General features: G+C 43.0%; 1 protein-coding gene across 1 annotated transcript in view; it reads right to left on the minus strand.

Moving 5' to 3' along the window:
• bod1l1 (biorientation of chromosomes in cell division 1-like 1) overlaps positions 1–14,817 on the minus strand; it is a 90,591-nt gene extending 75,774 nt beyond the window's left edge. Inside the window, exons 1-3 of the mRNA XM_056284159.1 lie at positions 14,597–14,817; positions 12,901–13,025; positions 12,540–12,730 (exon numbers count right to left, since the gene is read on the minus strand). Coding sequence (XP_056140134.1) covers positions 12,540–12,730; positions 12,901–13,025; positions 14,597–14,713 — 433 coding nt within the window. The 5' untranslated portion in view covers positions 14,714–14,817. The remainder of the gene's footprint in view (positions 1–12,539; positions 12,731–12,900; positions 13,026–14,596) is intronic.
• Positions 14,818–15,111: the final 294 nt, after the last annotated feature.

Genomic DNA, 15,111 nt, shown 5'->3' on the forward strand with positions numbered 1-15,111 from the left:
AGGTGAATCTGAAGGATGTCCTTGCCTACCCATTGGGCCCACTACCATGGGCACTGGCAAATGCTGATGGGTCCTTACGAAAAACAAACAAGGCTGCACTTGCCAGAGAGCTTGAAAAGAATGCATCTCCTGCAGAAGACATCCCAATCCCATCTACTTCCATCATTGATGGGATGAGCCTGGTCCAAAAAATGAATGGCAACAACAAAGCCTTTGCACAGGTGGCAGAGTCAGCCTTGACCCAGGTCCTCCATGAGGGAGCACAGAGTGGGAGGATTGATGTTGTTTTTGATGTCTATCACCAGACTTCGATCAAAGATGCTGAACGACTGAACCGGGGTGGAGACATCACTCTCCAGTACAAGAATCTTGCAGGGGGACACCACGTCCAGCAGTGGAGAAAATTTCTGTGCAGTTCCTCCAACAAGACCAGTCTCATCAAGTTTCTGGTGGAAGAGTGGAAACTCCCACGATACAGAGCTATGCTGCATGGCAAGGTGTTGTACATGACCTGTGAGGAAACCTGCTACAAGTTGACAGAAGATGGGTGTGAGGAAGCAGCAGAACTGCACTCCACACATGAAGAAGCTGACACCCGTCTGCTCCTGCATGCATTGCATGCAGCAAATGCGGGCTCAAAGTCAGTTATCATCACAGCTGAGGACACTGATGTCATGGTGCTTTGTCTTGGCTTCCAGAAGGACATCACCTGTCCCATCTACCAGAAGTGTGGGACTCAGAACCGCACACGGTTTGTCGACATCACCAAACTGGCAAGTTCACTTGGAGACAGCATCTGTGACAGCCTAATCGGCTTACATGCCTTCACAGGCTGCGACACTGTCAGTGCATTCGCTGGTCGAGGGAAGCTGAATGCCCTGAAGATAGTGAGAAAGCACACTTCCTGCCAAGAGACTTTTAGTCAACTGGGACAGACATGGAATGTGAGTGATGAGCTGTTCCAGAAAATTGAGCAGTTCACCTGTCGGATGTATGTTGCTAATAGCAGCACTGCTGAGGTGAACAAACTGCGTTACCAGCTCTTCTGCACCAAAAGGGGAGAGGTTGAGTCCAGCCAGCTGCCACCATGTAGAGACTGTCTCTTTATGCATGTTCAACGAGCCAACTATCAGGCAGCAATATGGAAGTGCTGTCTGCAGGCTAACCCTGTGGTGCCAAGCCCTACTGAGTATGGATGGACAGACGATGAAGGCAAGCTGGCCATTTACTGGATGCGCTCCCCACCTGCACCAGATGTGGTCTTGGAAATGCTAACATGCAAGTGTGTGCATTCATGCAAAATGCCAAGCTGCATGTGCCTGTCAAATGGACTTCCATGCACAGACATGTGCAGGTTACAGACCTGCAGTAACCAAAAACAGCAGGATGGTCCAGAACTGGACTTTGAACTTGGGGAGTCAGATGATGAGAGAAACGAGCAGTTTGATGAATGACAGTGTGATGATTCTGATGGTATTACTGTGGTAGTAGTCTATTGATGCACAGGATGTTGATTCTGGACTTGGTTACCCAGAGCTTGATAACAATAATGTAACCATATTCACATATACCCATTACCCTACCCATTACCATTACATATACCCACTAATGATATGGGATTACATGTATCATTGACTAAGTATATGTAAATGTCAATGTTGTTTAAAATATCAAAATAGTTCATTACCTCACTATGGTATTCCTTTTTATCATGTATTTTGATTGTGTATTTAAACAAATGTATAGAGACCAGTTTGTGACCTAACTGGCTTTGGTCTAGTTCTCATTTAAGGCTCACAATCACCTCACACAATGAAATAGTATGGGTATATTATACATTTCCTGAATCTTTACAGTCCTGTGAGTATTCCAGTTTTTGTGTTTTGTGTCCCTGATATTCCTAGATGCCACAGGGCTAAAAGAAAGTATATAGTTTAGGCGAACATTGCAGAAAGATGTGTGTTATTGGCGGGTTGAAGAGCTCAAGTGACCTCTATATTTGTGAGAAATATCCACAACAGGGCTTGAATGAAAGCTAAGAAGGTCCCCTTTAAAATGATACCAAAGACAATATTATAGAACATTGAAAAATGTCCTGACCATGAGGCTAAACCAGGATATGCACCAGCGTCTAAAATGCAATTTAGTTTAGCGGGTGGTTAAATTCATGAGCTGATAACTGTGATACCGCTGCCACTCAGGAATGGTTATCATACCAAAATATCATCTACAGACATGGATCCTTTCAAAAATTATAAGTAAGTTTTGCCACCTTGAGTGTACCGAAATATCGTCTGGCCCATGGACTATATAGATCAGTGACTGTTATTGCTGATGTTTATTGAGCCACTGCAGACACCGTACTGGGGAACACTCAGTTATACAGGTTACCGGGTGAGGGCCCGCGAAGCGATGGTGCTGGATGCCAGCTTCACGTATGTCGTTTTATTGCATCCTCGTCGTGTTGGTTAATAAACCACGTTATGAGTACTAACCCTACGTCATTCATGACAACACGAAACATGGTGTCAGAAGCGGAAGATTTTGGAACTTTCACGCACATTTTTTCGGCCGATACTTTTTATTTTTTCTAGCGAGGACAACGGAGCCACCTAGCCTACGGAGCTAATCAGCGAACATGGCGGACGGATTTCGGCGGCCCGACCCTCTCGTCTTTGATGGCAACATCAGTGAAAACTGGCAGATCTTCGAGCAGGAATATGACATTTTCGTCGCGGCGGCAGCGGCACTCTGACAAGCCAGCCCGCACCCGTGCATACATTCTCCTCAACTTAGCAGGGCCAGAGGCCATTGAACGCGAACGGTCTTTTGTGTATGCAGCAGAAGTGAGAGCACCCGGCGAGGGAGGACAAGTCCTCGTTCCCGCTGAATCCAAGGAGGATCCCGAATGCCTGAAAAGAAAGTTTCGTGAGATATGCAGCCCACGGTCCAACATTACAATGGAAAGACACAAGTTCAACACACGCAATCAGAGGGCTGGTGAGTCCACTGAATCATATGTCAGTGACTTGAGAATAAAAGTAAAAAGCTGCAACTTTGGAGATCTATGTGAAGAGCTCGTTCGGGACAGATTTGTCTGTGGCATAAATGATGACAATCTGAGGAAAGTGCTATTGCGTGATAGTGACTTGACGCTAGCCAAAGCAGTCTCTTTCTGTCAAATACATGAGATGACGGAAGAGCACAACAAGACACTAGCCTCACAACAGCATTATGCTACAAATGTTGATGCAGTCCAACCTAAATTTATGAGAATAAAAAGCATGATAGAGACAAAGTGGACAATCGATCAGAAAAATATATCAAACAGAGCATTGCTAACTGCAACAACTGTGGAGGCAGTCATGCGGCCAGGAGAGACAAATGCCCAGCTTTTGGTCAACAGTGCAATGCCTGTAAAAAATGGAATCACTTTAAAAGATGTTGTAGATCTGTACAACAGGGCCACAACAAGCTAAAATTCAGGAGAGCTGTTCACCAGATTGAACCTGACCAAGCTGATAATATTGCTGATGATACATTGTATGTTGATGGCCCAACACTGCAAAAAACTGTTGATTCACCTGATGTACACGCAATTGAAAAAGATGAAGCTTTTGTTACTGTACATGTAAATGGAAGTCCAGTTGAGCTGAAAGTTGATACCGGTGCTAAGTGCAATGTCCTGTCAATTCGGACATTTGAACAGATAGAGAGAAATTATCAATTTGAAGTAAATATGAAACCCACAAACCTTGTTGCATATGGGGGCAGCAAAATTAAAACTGTTGGTCTTGTTCGGCTGCAGTGTCACCTAGAGGGACAAACACACACATTGCCGTTCTTCATTGTTCATGAGGATGTTTTGCCACTGCTTGGTCTACGTGCATGTAGAGAGATGGGACTTGTCTCATTCAGCAAAGATGTTCATCAGTTAGGTCCTACTGATGATGATCTGTCGCAGCAAATTTACACTGACTGAATACAACGACCTCTTTTCAGATGAGCTTGGGAAACTACCTGTGACTTACTCCATGACACTTGATCCAGAGGTGAGACCTGCTGTTCGTCCTGCACATCACATTCCTATGGCTATGAAAGACAAGAGTCAAAGCTGAATTGAACAGAATGCAGGAATTAGGTGTCATCACCCCAGTATCTGAGCCAACTGACTGGGTGTCATCAATGGTTGCTACACACAAAAAGGACAAGTAAGAAATCAGAATATGCATAAATCCAAGAGACCTTAACTCTGCTCTAAAAAGACCACATCACCCCATGCGCACTGTAGAGGAAGTGGCTGCACACATGTCAAATGCAACTGTATTTTCAGTTCTAGATGCAAAAAATTCATTTTGGCAGATTCCTCTTGATCACAAATCCTCAATGTTAACCACTTTCAGCACCAGTTTTGGTCGTTACAGATTTCTGTGAATGCCCTTCGGACTCAACTCAGCCAGTGAGGTCTTCCAGCGCTCCATGGAACAGATTTTTGCTGGATATCCCTGTGCAATTATAGTGGATGACGTACTCATTGGTGGTAAGACTGTGGAAGAACATGATGCAACTTGAGAAAAGTGCTTAACCGTGCCAGAGAGGTGAACATGAGACTCAATCCTCTCAAGTGCAGGTTCCGGCTGAACCAGGTCAGCTATGTTGGTCATGTTTTCTCCAGTGAAGGCCTCAAGGCAGACCCCTCCAAAAAAAAACGATCAGTGAAATGCCAACACCAACAGATGTTCCAGCTTTACAACGATTTCTCGGGATGGTTAACTACCTTGGAAAGTTCATTCCCAACTTTAGTGAGCTTACGGCTCCACTACGACAACTAACACTCAAGGACACAGCATGGACATGGCACGAGCAGCAGCAAAATGCTTTCGAACAGCTAAAAACACACGTGTCTAGTCCACCAGTTCTGTCATACTACAATGTCAGTAAACCAGTGACGCTCACATGCGATGCTTCACAGTATGGACTTGGTGCTGCATGTCTGCAGGGAGGAAAACCTGTAGCCTATGCTTCACGCACATTAACTGACACTGAAACTAGATACGCACAGATTGAGAAGGAGCTGCTAGCAGTAGTTTTTGCATGCTCAAAATTCAATGACTATATCTATGGCAAGTCAGTGACCATAGAAACAAACCATCAACCCCTAGTCACCATACTAAAGAAGCTTATACATGCAGCTCCAGCAAGACTGCAAAGGATGATGCTCAGACTGCAAAAGTATGACCTCACACTGGTATACAAAAGCGGCAAGTTATGTATGTGGCAGACACACTGTCTCGAGCTCCCAGAAGCTCAACTGCTCAGGAAGCTGAAGAGGAGGACAGTTTTGATGTGATGACGGTCAACTACATCTCTTCTTCCCGGCTGTTGGGAGTTGAAAGAACACACAGCAACTGACACAACTATGCAGGCTCTCAGCTCCATCATCAGACATTGATGGCCTAGCAGACCATCCAGCCTTCCTCATGCTATTCGTTCCTATTATCCTTTCAGAGATGAACTGACTATTGAAAATGGTGTTATCATGAAAGGTCAAAAGGCTGTCATTCCAAAGTCTTTACAAAAAGACTACACTAGCATTGTACACAGAGGACATCCTGGTGCAGAAGCAACTAAACGGAGAGCAAGGGGGATTGTTTTCTGGCTTACAATGACAGATGACATCGACAAAGAAATACAGTCATGCTCAGTGTGTAACAGCACAAAACCACATCAGCAGAAAGAACCACTCCAGCTACACCCGGTGCCAGATCTTCCCTGGTCCACTGTAGCAACAGACATCTTGAGCGGCGTAATCAGCTGTACCTAGTTTTGGTAGACTCATATTCAGGCTGGTATGAGATTGATCTGCTCCGTGATGCTATATCGGCAACAGTCATCACCAAACTCAAAAGACATTTCTCAGTTCATGGGGCATCACGCACACTCATAACTGACAATGGTAGACAGTTCACAAGTCAGCGCTTTAAGGACTTTGCTACACATTGGGACTTCACTCATGTCACGAGCAGCCCAGAGTATCCTCAATCTAATGGTTTAGCTGAGAGGACTGTTCGCAGTGCAAAACAGCTCATGGAAAAGTCTCATAGAGATGGAAGTGATGTCTTTCTCAATCTGTTAAATCTCAGAAATGTACCATGTGACACAAAACTTGGATCCCCTGCACAAAGACTGATGTCAAGGCAAACATGCACCACTTTGCCAGTCTCAAGAAAGCTGCTTGAACCAGAGGTGTACAAGCCACTGGAGGTAAAGGCTCAGCTTCTTAGCAAAAGACTGACACAGAAGTTGTACTATGACAGAACGAGCCGACCTCTTCAACCATTGATGGAAGGACAAGTTGTCAGAATGCAGACCCCTCAAGGCTGCAATCGAGCAGGCATGGTAAAGGAGATCTGCAAGGAGCCCAGATCCTATCTCATTCACTCAGAAGGAAAGCTGTACAGGAGAAATAGGCGCCACATTCTGCCGATTGTCGAGCCTGCTCCAGCACAGCCGTACCCAGACGACAGTGAATGTCAGGACAGTGGACATGAACTTAACAACCAGCACACTCCAACAAAAGTGTCACACAACACGCTGGACACTGAACAGTCACATATGAAAACACCTACAGCTGTGCTACCTGCTAAGACAACCGGAAGTCTGTACACAACACGCTATGGTCGTGTCAGCAAGCCAAATCCTAAGTATAAAGATTGAGTCAATTTGTCAGCTCAAAATTTTGAAGGTTATTTCATTTAAGTTAATTCTCTGATTTCCTAAGAGCTGACATTGAGGTCTTTGGGTTTCGTTTCATTTTGTGTTAAAGTATAACTATATGCTTTGCTAAGACAACTATTTTCATATTATTCATTAAGGGCAAATTGTTTTCTTTGCATTTGATAATTCTCACTCTGTGATTATTGAACAGTTATTTAATATATGTTATTCAGCAAGTATTGATAATTGACAACATGGTTTTGTTATGGTATGAGCATGAGCTAAGAAAGGGGGATGTAGATCAGTGACTGTGTTATTGCTGATGTTTATTGAGCCACTGCAGACACCGTACTGAGGAACACTCAGTTATACAGGTTACCGGGTGAGGGCCCGCGAAGCGATGGTGCTGGATGCCAGCTACACGTATGTCGTCTTATTGCATCCTCGTCGTGTTGGTTAATAAACCAGGTTATGAATACTAACCCTGCGTCATTCATGAGAAAATGAAACAACATATAAGAATCAACAGGGTACAGATTGGGTTCACATGGAACTCTTATCCAAACCTTTACCGATATTCACCTCTCTATTACCACATAATCGTAACATACAAATAATAAACCCAGTGGTTAAAGCTTCACTTAGGATATGGCTCCAGTTTAGGAGGCATTTTGGATTAAAGCATGCTAGCGGTCTTTTTCCAGTAGCAAATAATCAATTATTCTCGTCATCTGTGTTAGATAACGCATTTCAACATTGGAATAGAAATGGACTGGTGTTTTTCTGTGATCTATTTAAAGATGGAACATTCACCTCATTTGAAACACTTACCAAAGACCATAACATACCCAGATCCCATTTTTTTAGATACCTTCAAATCCGTAGTTTTGCCAAGAAAGCGTTTCCCTCATTTCCGTATCTGCCACCCAGGAGCCAATTAGATGTTATTCTAGAGATGGATCCCTTTGGGAAAAAACGGGTCTATAATTTACACACTGATACAGAGATTGAAACAGATATCCTGGGACAAAACAAAAACTGCATGGGAGAGAGATTTGGGTGTAGAGCTTTCTGAAGAGGCATGGCGGGACAGCTTAACTCGTATACATACGTCCTCATTGTGTATACGACATGGGTTAATTCAGTTTAAGGTGCTTCACCGTCTTCACTACTCGGGGGACAAGCTTGCCAGAATCTTTCCCACCACAGACCCTGGCTGTCCAAGGTGCAGCCATAGTCCAGCCTCGGTGGGACACATGTTCTGGGCATGCCCCTCCCTCAACAGTTATTGGGGACAGATATTTAATGTATTCTCACATATCTGTAAACAGACCATAAACCCTGATTTTCACACAGCCATCTTTGGCATACCACCCCCTAACTGTAAGGTCACAACTTTGCAGGCAAATAAATGCTCTAGCATTTGCCTCATTACTAGCACGCAGACTTATCCTATTTAACTGGAAGTCGAATAAAGCGCCATCATTTTTGCAGTGGTTTAGGGAGGTGCTGTCCTTTCTTCCTTTAGAAAAGCTCCGATATAAAATATGTAAAACCCGCAAAAACTTTACTTTGACCTGGAGTCCTTTCATAGACTTTATTGAAGGTTTTCCCTTTTATTGAATGTACTTTTTATTTACCTGGTTGTAACAACAATACTTATAGATATGTGTACAACTTTATATCGTCTTCAAAAATATGGTTATTATGTGGAATTGGAATAAGACATCCCTGCATAGTCCTTTTTAAAAAAAAAAATTTTAGCCTTGGGGGGGAGGGGGGATTCCTACATGTTTGTTGTTGTTGTTGTTGTTCGTGTGCCATGTATACCTGTTCCAAAAAAACTTGAAAATTGGAAAATAAAGTTTTCAACAAAAAAAAAATGTGATTTTCAGTTGGAAGACTGAAGTTACATAGGACAGTGCATGGGGACAGTTTCATGGCGCTTGCTGATGGTAAGTCAGTCTTAATGATGTTAGCAGAGGCCAGCCGCTCATGAATGGTACTAATTTTGGAGTTGAAGAACTTCAAAGGCGAGCATTGTTCATTAGAAAAGGTTACTGTTCATATTGGTTTCAGGAGGGTTGAGTAACATTTTCACTGTGGAGAAGAGAGTTCTAGTATTCCCTTCACCTGTACTGATATTTGCATAATATGATGTTTTAGCTGTTGAAAGAGCATTTTTGCAATGTTGTATATGATCCGAATACATTTGTTTGTGAACAGCAAGTCCAGTCATGGTGCAAAGCCTCTCAATGTGCCGAACTATAGCCTTGAGCTGATGTAATTCAGGTGTGTGCCAGGGAGCAGTATGGGCAAATGAGACAACCCGTCCTTTCAGGGGGCTTAACTATCAAGTGCAGAAGATAAACTATCATTGTGGTAGTTCATAAGATCAGGCAGTGAGGAGGTGGGAGCAGGAATGGGGTTCAGGGTAATTAAACTGCTAAGACTGTCTGGATTAACATGTCTAATGTTGTGGCATGATATGGTACAGTGCACCCTTGATTTACTGAGCAGTAGGTTGATGTTGAATAACAGCTTTATGGTCAGAGATGGGTAGTTCAGCAGAGGTGATGTTATATGGTGCAATGCCAGAACAGCAAACTAAGTCAAGGACCAGTGGCTGTAAAGTTGACATTGTGACAGATCAAAGCAATCTAACATTGCTTTAAAATATTTATTAAAAATATTGTCAGCGTTATCAAAATGAAGATTTAAATCCCCCATTAGGATTATATTCGGAGACACTGCACTAAGGGTGGTTAAAACTGTCTAGAGTTCAGTGATAAAAATATTCGATGCCTTGGGTGGTCTGTACAGAGCAGCAATAATGGTGTGTGTAGGTCAATAGAGCTTAACAGCCAGCAGTTCAAAGGAAGATTGATCAGGTAGAGAGTGGCGTTAGTTCTATACAATCGCAATATATCAGCACGAGGCCGCCTCTTCTGCCCGAAAACTTAGGTTTGCCAATGTAAACAAATCCCGGTAGAGTTGCTGAATTTAGCTGTAGAAAGTCATTCTGTGACTGCCAGGTTTCCGTGAAACGTAAATAGTCCAATCTTAACAATTCAGTGCGAACCTTGTTTGTCACAATATCTGGTAACCGCCGCTAGATATAGAACGTTGTTTACATCCACACTCTCGTTAAGAGCTTTGCTGGATACCAACATATCTTTCAATGCAAGAGTTTGCTGGTGCCTTATGTTTTCACCCATATCTGTAATGCACCTCTCTAAATCTCTTGCAGAAATTGGTATTTCTTTGATCCTCTTGATGATTGTGTCTTTGTTTGGTAACCCATCAAATATAACCTCCGAACTGCTGAGGAAAGCCTCCTTTATATACTCTCCATCGCAGAATGGTGCCCAGTCTTAAGCAATGCACTGCGCAACTTTATAGCTGCACTCTGAAACTTGGTTTTTGGTGGCACAGTGCTGTAAACACACTGCTTTGCTTTGTGAACTGGGCCACTGCCCTCTTAATTGATTCAGCGTCATCAGCCTTTTTTTTTCCTTTGGTATTTTCCACCTTTATTTGATAGTGATAGTTGAAAGAGAGACAAGAAAGGCAGGGTAGAGAGGAAGGATGCCATGCAGCAACACGCCCGGGCCAGATTTGAACCCAAGCCACTGTGGTAAGGACTCAGCCTCATGTGGCTCTACCAGGTGAGTCACCAGGGTGTCCCTGTCAGCCTTATCTTTGAAATTTTTCTCGCACCTTATTTCAAAATGACGTTTTACACTTGGAAGTTCGACACACAATATTTTTGCAGTAGAGAGAGCACACAGCTCAGTCCTTTCATGAAATAAATCCGAATTTCCAAGACAGCTGAAAAATCATCAGTTGTTCTTGACATAAAACAAAAAACAAAGGGCATCCAGGTAGCGTAGCAGTGTATTCTGTTGCCTACCAACAAGGGGATCTCCAGTTCGAATCCCCGTGTTACCTCCGGCTTGGTCAGGCATCCCAACAGATACATTTGGCTGTGACTGCTGGTGGGAAGCCGGTTGTGGGTGTGTGTTGTGGTCGCTGTACTGGCGCCTCCTCTGGTCGGTCGGGGCACCTGTTCGGGGGGAGGGGTAACTGGGGGGAAAGGCGTGATCCTCCCATGCGCTACATCCCCTGGCGAAACTCCTCACTGTCTGGTGAGGGGAAGCAGCTGTTGACTTCATATGTGTCGAAGGAGGCATGTGGTGGTCTGCAACCCTGCCCGGATTGGCAGGGGTTGTGGAGCAGTGACCGGGACGGCTTGGAAGAGTGGGGTAATTAGCCAGGTACAATTAGGGAAAACCCCCCCCCCCAAAAAAAGATATATTTTTTAAATAATAAAAAAAAAAAAAGCTAGCTAGCTATTCTAGGTTTTTACTACCGCTGTAATGCTGCACTCATTGCAGATCAGAGGGAGGGGGGAGGAGAGGTATAATAGATCACGTCAATTGTGTGCACGCTCATGGTGTCAAAAACAATGGTGTGTTTTGAGACTAATTAATTATTTCAGTATTATTTTAAATCAAATTGTTTGCTTAGTTCATCATTAGGATTAGGGTAAATTTTATATTAAAAATGTTTTTTAATCATAAAAGCATTAAAAAATATTTTTATTGTATTGTTCCATGTGCACGTGTTAATGGCCTCACGTGCCACCATGGGCACATGTGTTATAGGTTGCCAACCTCTGGTCTAACCTGTAATATTTCTCTCCCATAGATTTGCACTGAATTGATACTCAAAAATATGGAACAAGGCAACACGTCTTTTAGTTTCCGATTACGGGATGATTCCGTATCTTGCAGGAAGAGTGGTACCTCGCGGTAACTTACCATACTTAGATGAAAGGCAAATACTTTGCCACAGTGTGTACATACAATTATATTTCTATCAAACATATCAAACATTCCATCAGCTTTTGGCTTATATTTGAATAATCATTTCAGAGGGCCAATTGGAGCTTGGCTGTTTCTAATAGTCCATCCCAAAAGTGGCACTTGTATGATGTGACGGGTCAGAGGTCGAGTAGATTGTTATTTTTCTAATGCATTAATCTTAAAAAATTAATCGCAAAAGTTAAAGCGTTAACTTTGACAACCCTAGTTATAATGAATATTCACATCTCTATTGACATGACTTAAAATGTGTGGCAATTTTACATACAGAGTTCTGAATTTTTACATAGATAAAATCATTTGTCCAGATGCAAGTGACTCTTTAAGACATGTACCATGACTATAATTTCTTCATTTCATGTCATTTGTGTCAAAGGTTGACTGATACAGATTATAGGTGGTTTAATCTTTTCCACAGTCATTATATTACACTTTACAAAATCATTGCTCACTAATGGCAGTGTCAACCATGCAAGGTAACAACCAACTCATTGGAAGCAGTTAGGAGTTAGGTGCCTTGCTCAGGGGACACCTTGACATTTTTGCCAGGAAGAGATGGGGATTGAACTGGCAACCCTCCCATTACTAGATGACCTGCTCTAACTCCACAGCCACTGCTGCTCCTACACACCACAGTCTCGTTGGTCAACCACATATTTACAAATATTTCTGTGTAGTTTTACCAGCTGTTTCTTTGTCTAATGAGCTGTGCAGCTCCACGTAAAGTGAAGATAAGAAGAAAAAACATAGACACTTGCTCAAAAATATGTCAACGGTGTGCAGTCCGTGTGACTGAGAAGATTTTTTTCTTTTTTTTTTTTTTTGCATGATTCCCAATGTATCTCTACCATCTCAGGGGCTCTGTCATTGCAATACATGACGTGATCTGACCCCCTGCGGGTTGGAAGCGAAAACAAAATTTATCACCAGCATTACCTTGCTCAAAAGTACTGCAGTCTTGTGTCATCTCTGCTGAAGCCAGTGGGAAAGGAGGTTCCTCACCACAACTGCCAGGTGAGAGGAATTCACGGACCACCCTCTCCACCTGTGGCCTGAAGATGTGGTTGATTTTGGGATCCACCACCTGAGCTACAATCCTGTCGACTCCCTGCTCCAGCATTCCAGACCTAACAGACACAGTTCTCTTTAAAATCTGATCATTGCAAATAAACTGATATTAAAAAGAAAAAAAAAACATCAAAAAAGCAGATTTGTGTAGGTATAATCTGATGGTGGACTCTACACAGTAAGCGAGGCTGACAAGGTGTACTTCATTTAGCTCTCAATTTTCACTTACTGTAGCACCAGCTGTCTGATGTTGTTTCTCAGTTGATTCTTGTTCAAATGAGGACTCCATGTGTGATTTGAAAGGTGATTAGAAACAAAGTTATCCACTCTTTGTTTCAGGTTCAAGTAAGCCGGCTGTAAAGGATTTCAAACGCTTAATCTACATGGAAAAACAACAACAACAACACTCAAAGGCAATAACATCTGATGTACAGATAAGACTCAATCACGGAGACAGCAACAAAAAAATAAGTTTCATACACATGGATTACATTTTAAGATGCCAGAATAGCCCTAAATTCCCCTAGGTGTGAGCTAACCCAGACCTTAACCCTAACAAGTAATATTCTGACCCCGGAGAACTAAATCAGGCCTGTTAAACATGCATTAGCGTGTCTGGCTGTAGCAAAAGTGAATACAGCTAACAGTTGTTGAGGTCATATCTATATGAACCAACCTGCTTCTGTATTAAATCCCATCCAATATTATTAAGGACTGCCTCCCAGCTATCTCCTCACTCACCACGGAAATCATTAACGCCTCTTTCAGCTCTGGTTCAGTCCTCCATACACTCAAACTGGCTACTTTCACCCCATCCTCAAAAAATCTGGACTCAACCCTGATAACATGAGCAACTTCTGGCACATCTCAAATCTCCCCTTTTTGTCAAAAATGCTTGAACGTGATGTCGTCTCCCAACTCAAAGCACCTCATCTCCAACGACCTGTTTGAACCATTTCAATCTGGTTTCCACCTAAAAAAACATAGCCCGTCTCCACCCATCACTCTCCTTCTCTGCTGCTGCAACTTTTGATCCATGCCTTCATCACATCCAGAATAGACTACTGCAACACATTCTCTTTGGCTTATCATCCAAACTCCTACACAAACTCCAGTACATCCAGAAGTTCCAGAACTCTGCTGCTCACCCACTCCCGCTCCCCTGACCACATCACCGCTGTCCTCCAGAAACTCCACTGGCTCCCTGTCCCACAATAGATTCAATTCAAAGTCCTTCTCCTCAATCACAAAACCTTCCAAAACCAGGCCCCCTCCTACCTCACAGATCTGCTCCACTAACATACATCTTCCCACAGCCTTCGCTCCTCCAATGCCAACCTCCTGTCTCCACCACACAGCACCAACTGGACCTGGGGCGACAGAGCTTTCTCCATAGCTGCCCCCTCCCTCTGGAACTGCTTCCCCAAACACATCAGAGATTGCACCGATCTTGCCTACGTTCAAATCCATCCATCCATCCATTATCCAAGCCGCTTAACCCAACTGGAGTCCCGCGACGTTCAAATCATTAATCAAAAATTAACCTTTTCAGAATTGCTCTAATGTATGATTAACGTTGTGTTACGTGTTTTTGGTGTATTGCTTTGATGGTTTTTATCTTATGTAAAACGTCTTTGAGCACCCTAAAAAGCACTATACAAATAAAATATATTATTATTACATGGAGGTACTCGGTTTATTTTCGCACACACGTTTAGTTATTTATCAGTGTCAGGGTTCACAATAAACAGTTTTTTCACAACGCCTTTTTAAATAAGTGTACAACTATGCTGAGCACTGCCTTCGATTATTACGACAGCTATAAATGACATAACTCGTATATGTGTATTGAAGCACCTTACGTTTGATAATTCGTGTTTAAACAAAACATATTTATACTGACTACAACACGATTATCAGGTTACCTTTGTGTCCACGTCTGCTAGGCATTCCCTCCTGAACTGGTCGAACAGACCCTGCGTTTTTAAATGGCTGACGATCATAGAGACCAACTGCGGGTCTCCTGGCGGTAAACCAGCCATCGGTAACTGTTGTCAAACGTCGTTTTAAGAGATAACGAGCAATGACACTAATAACTCATTAGTGGATCATTCAACTTCCCTCTCTGCTAGCACTATGCCACATTTTCCACAGTTGGATGGAAACACAATTTGACCCGGAACAAATGTCGGCGCTGCTTCTTCTTTTTTTTTGTCTAGCGGCCCCTAGCGGTGCACGCCATAATAGAGCCACTGAATGTATTAATGATGGTTTATTTCGAACATGTAAGCAAGCAGGCTATAACATACAGATAATCCACATCAGATTACTTGTTACAGTTCGAAAAGGAGTAGGAGGACGTATACACTTATTTTTTCCTACCCCTTCTCAACTACACTTAATTTAATTGAGCTACTATGTGTTGATATTCCGCTCCTCA

Source organism: Lampris incognitus, chromosome 1 (assembly GCF_029633865.1).
Source record: "Lampris incognitus isolate fLamInc1 chromosome 1, fLamInc1.hap2, whole genome shotgun sequence".
Lineage (NCBI taxonomy): Eukaryota > Metazoa > Chordata > Actinopteri > Lampriformes > Lampridae > Lampris > Lampris incognitus.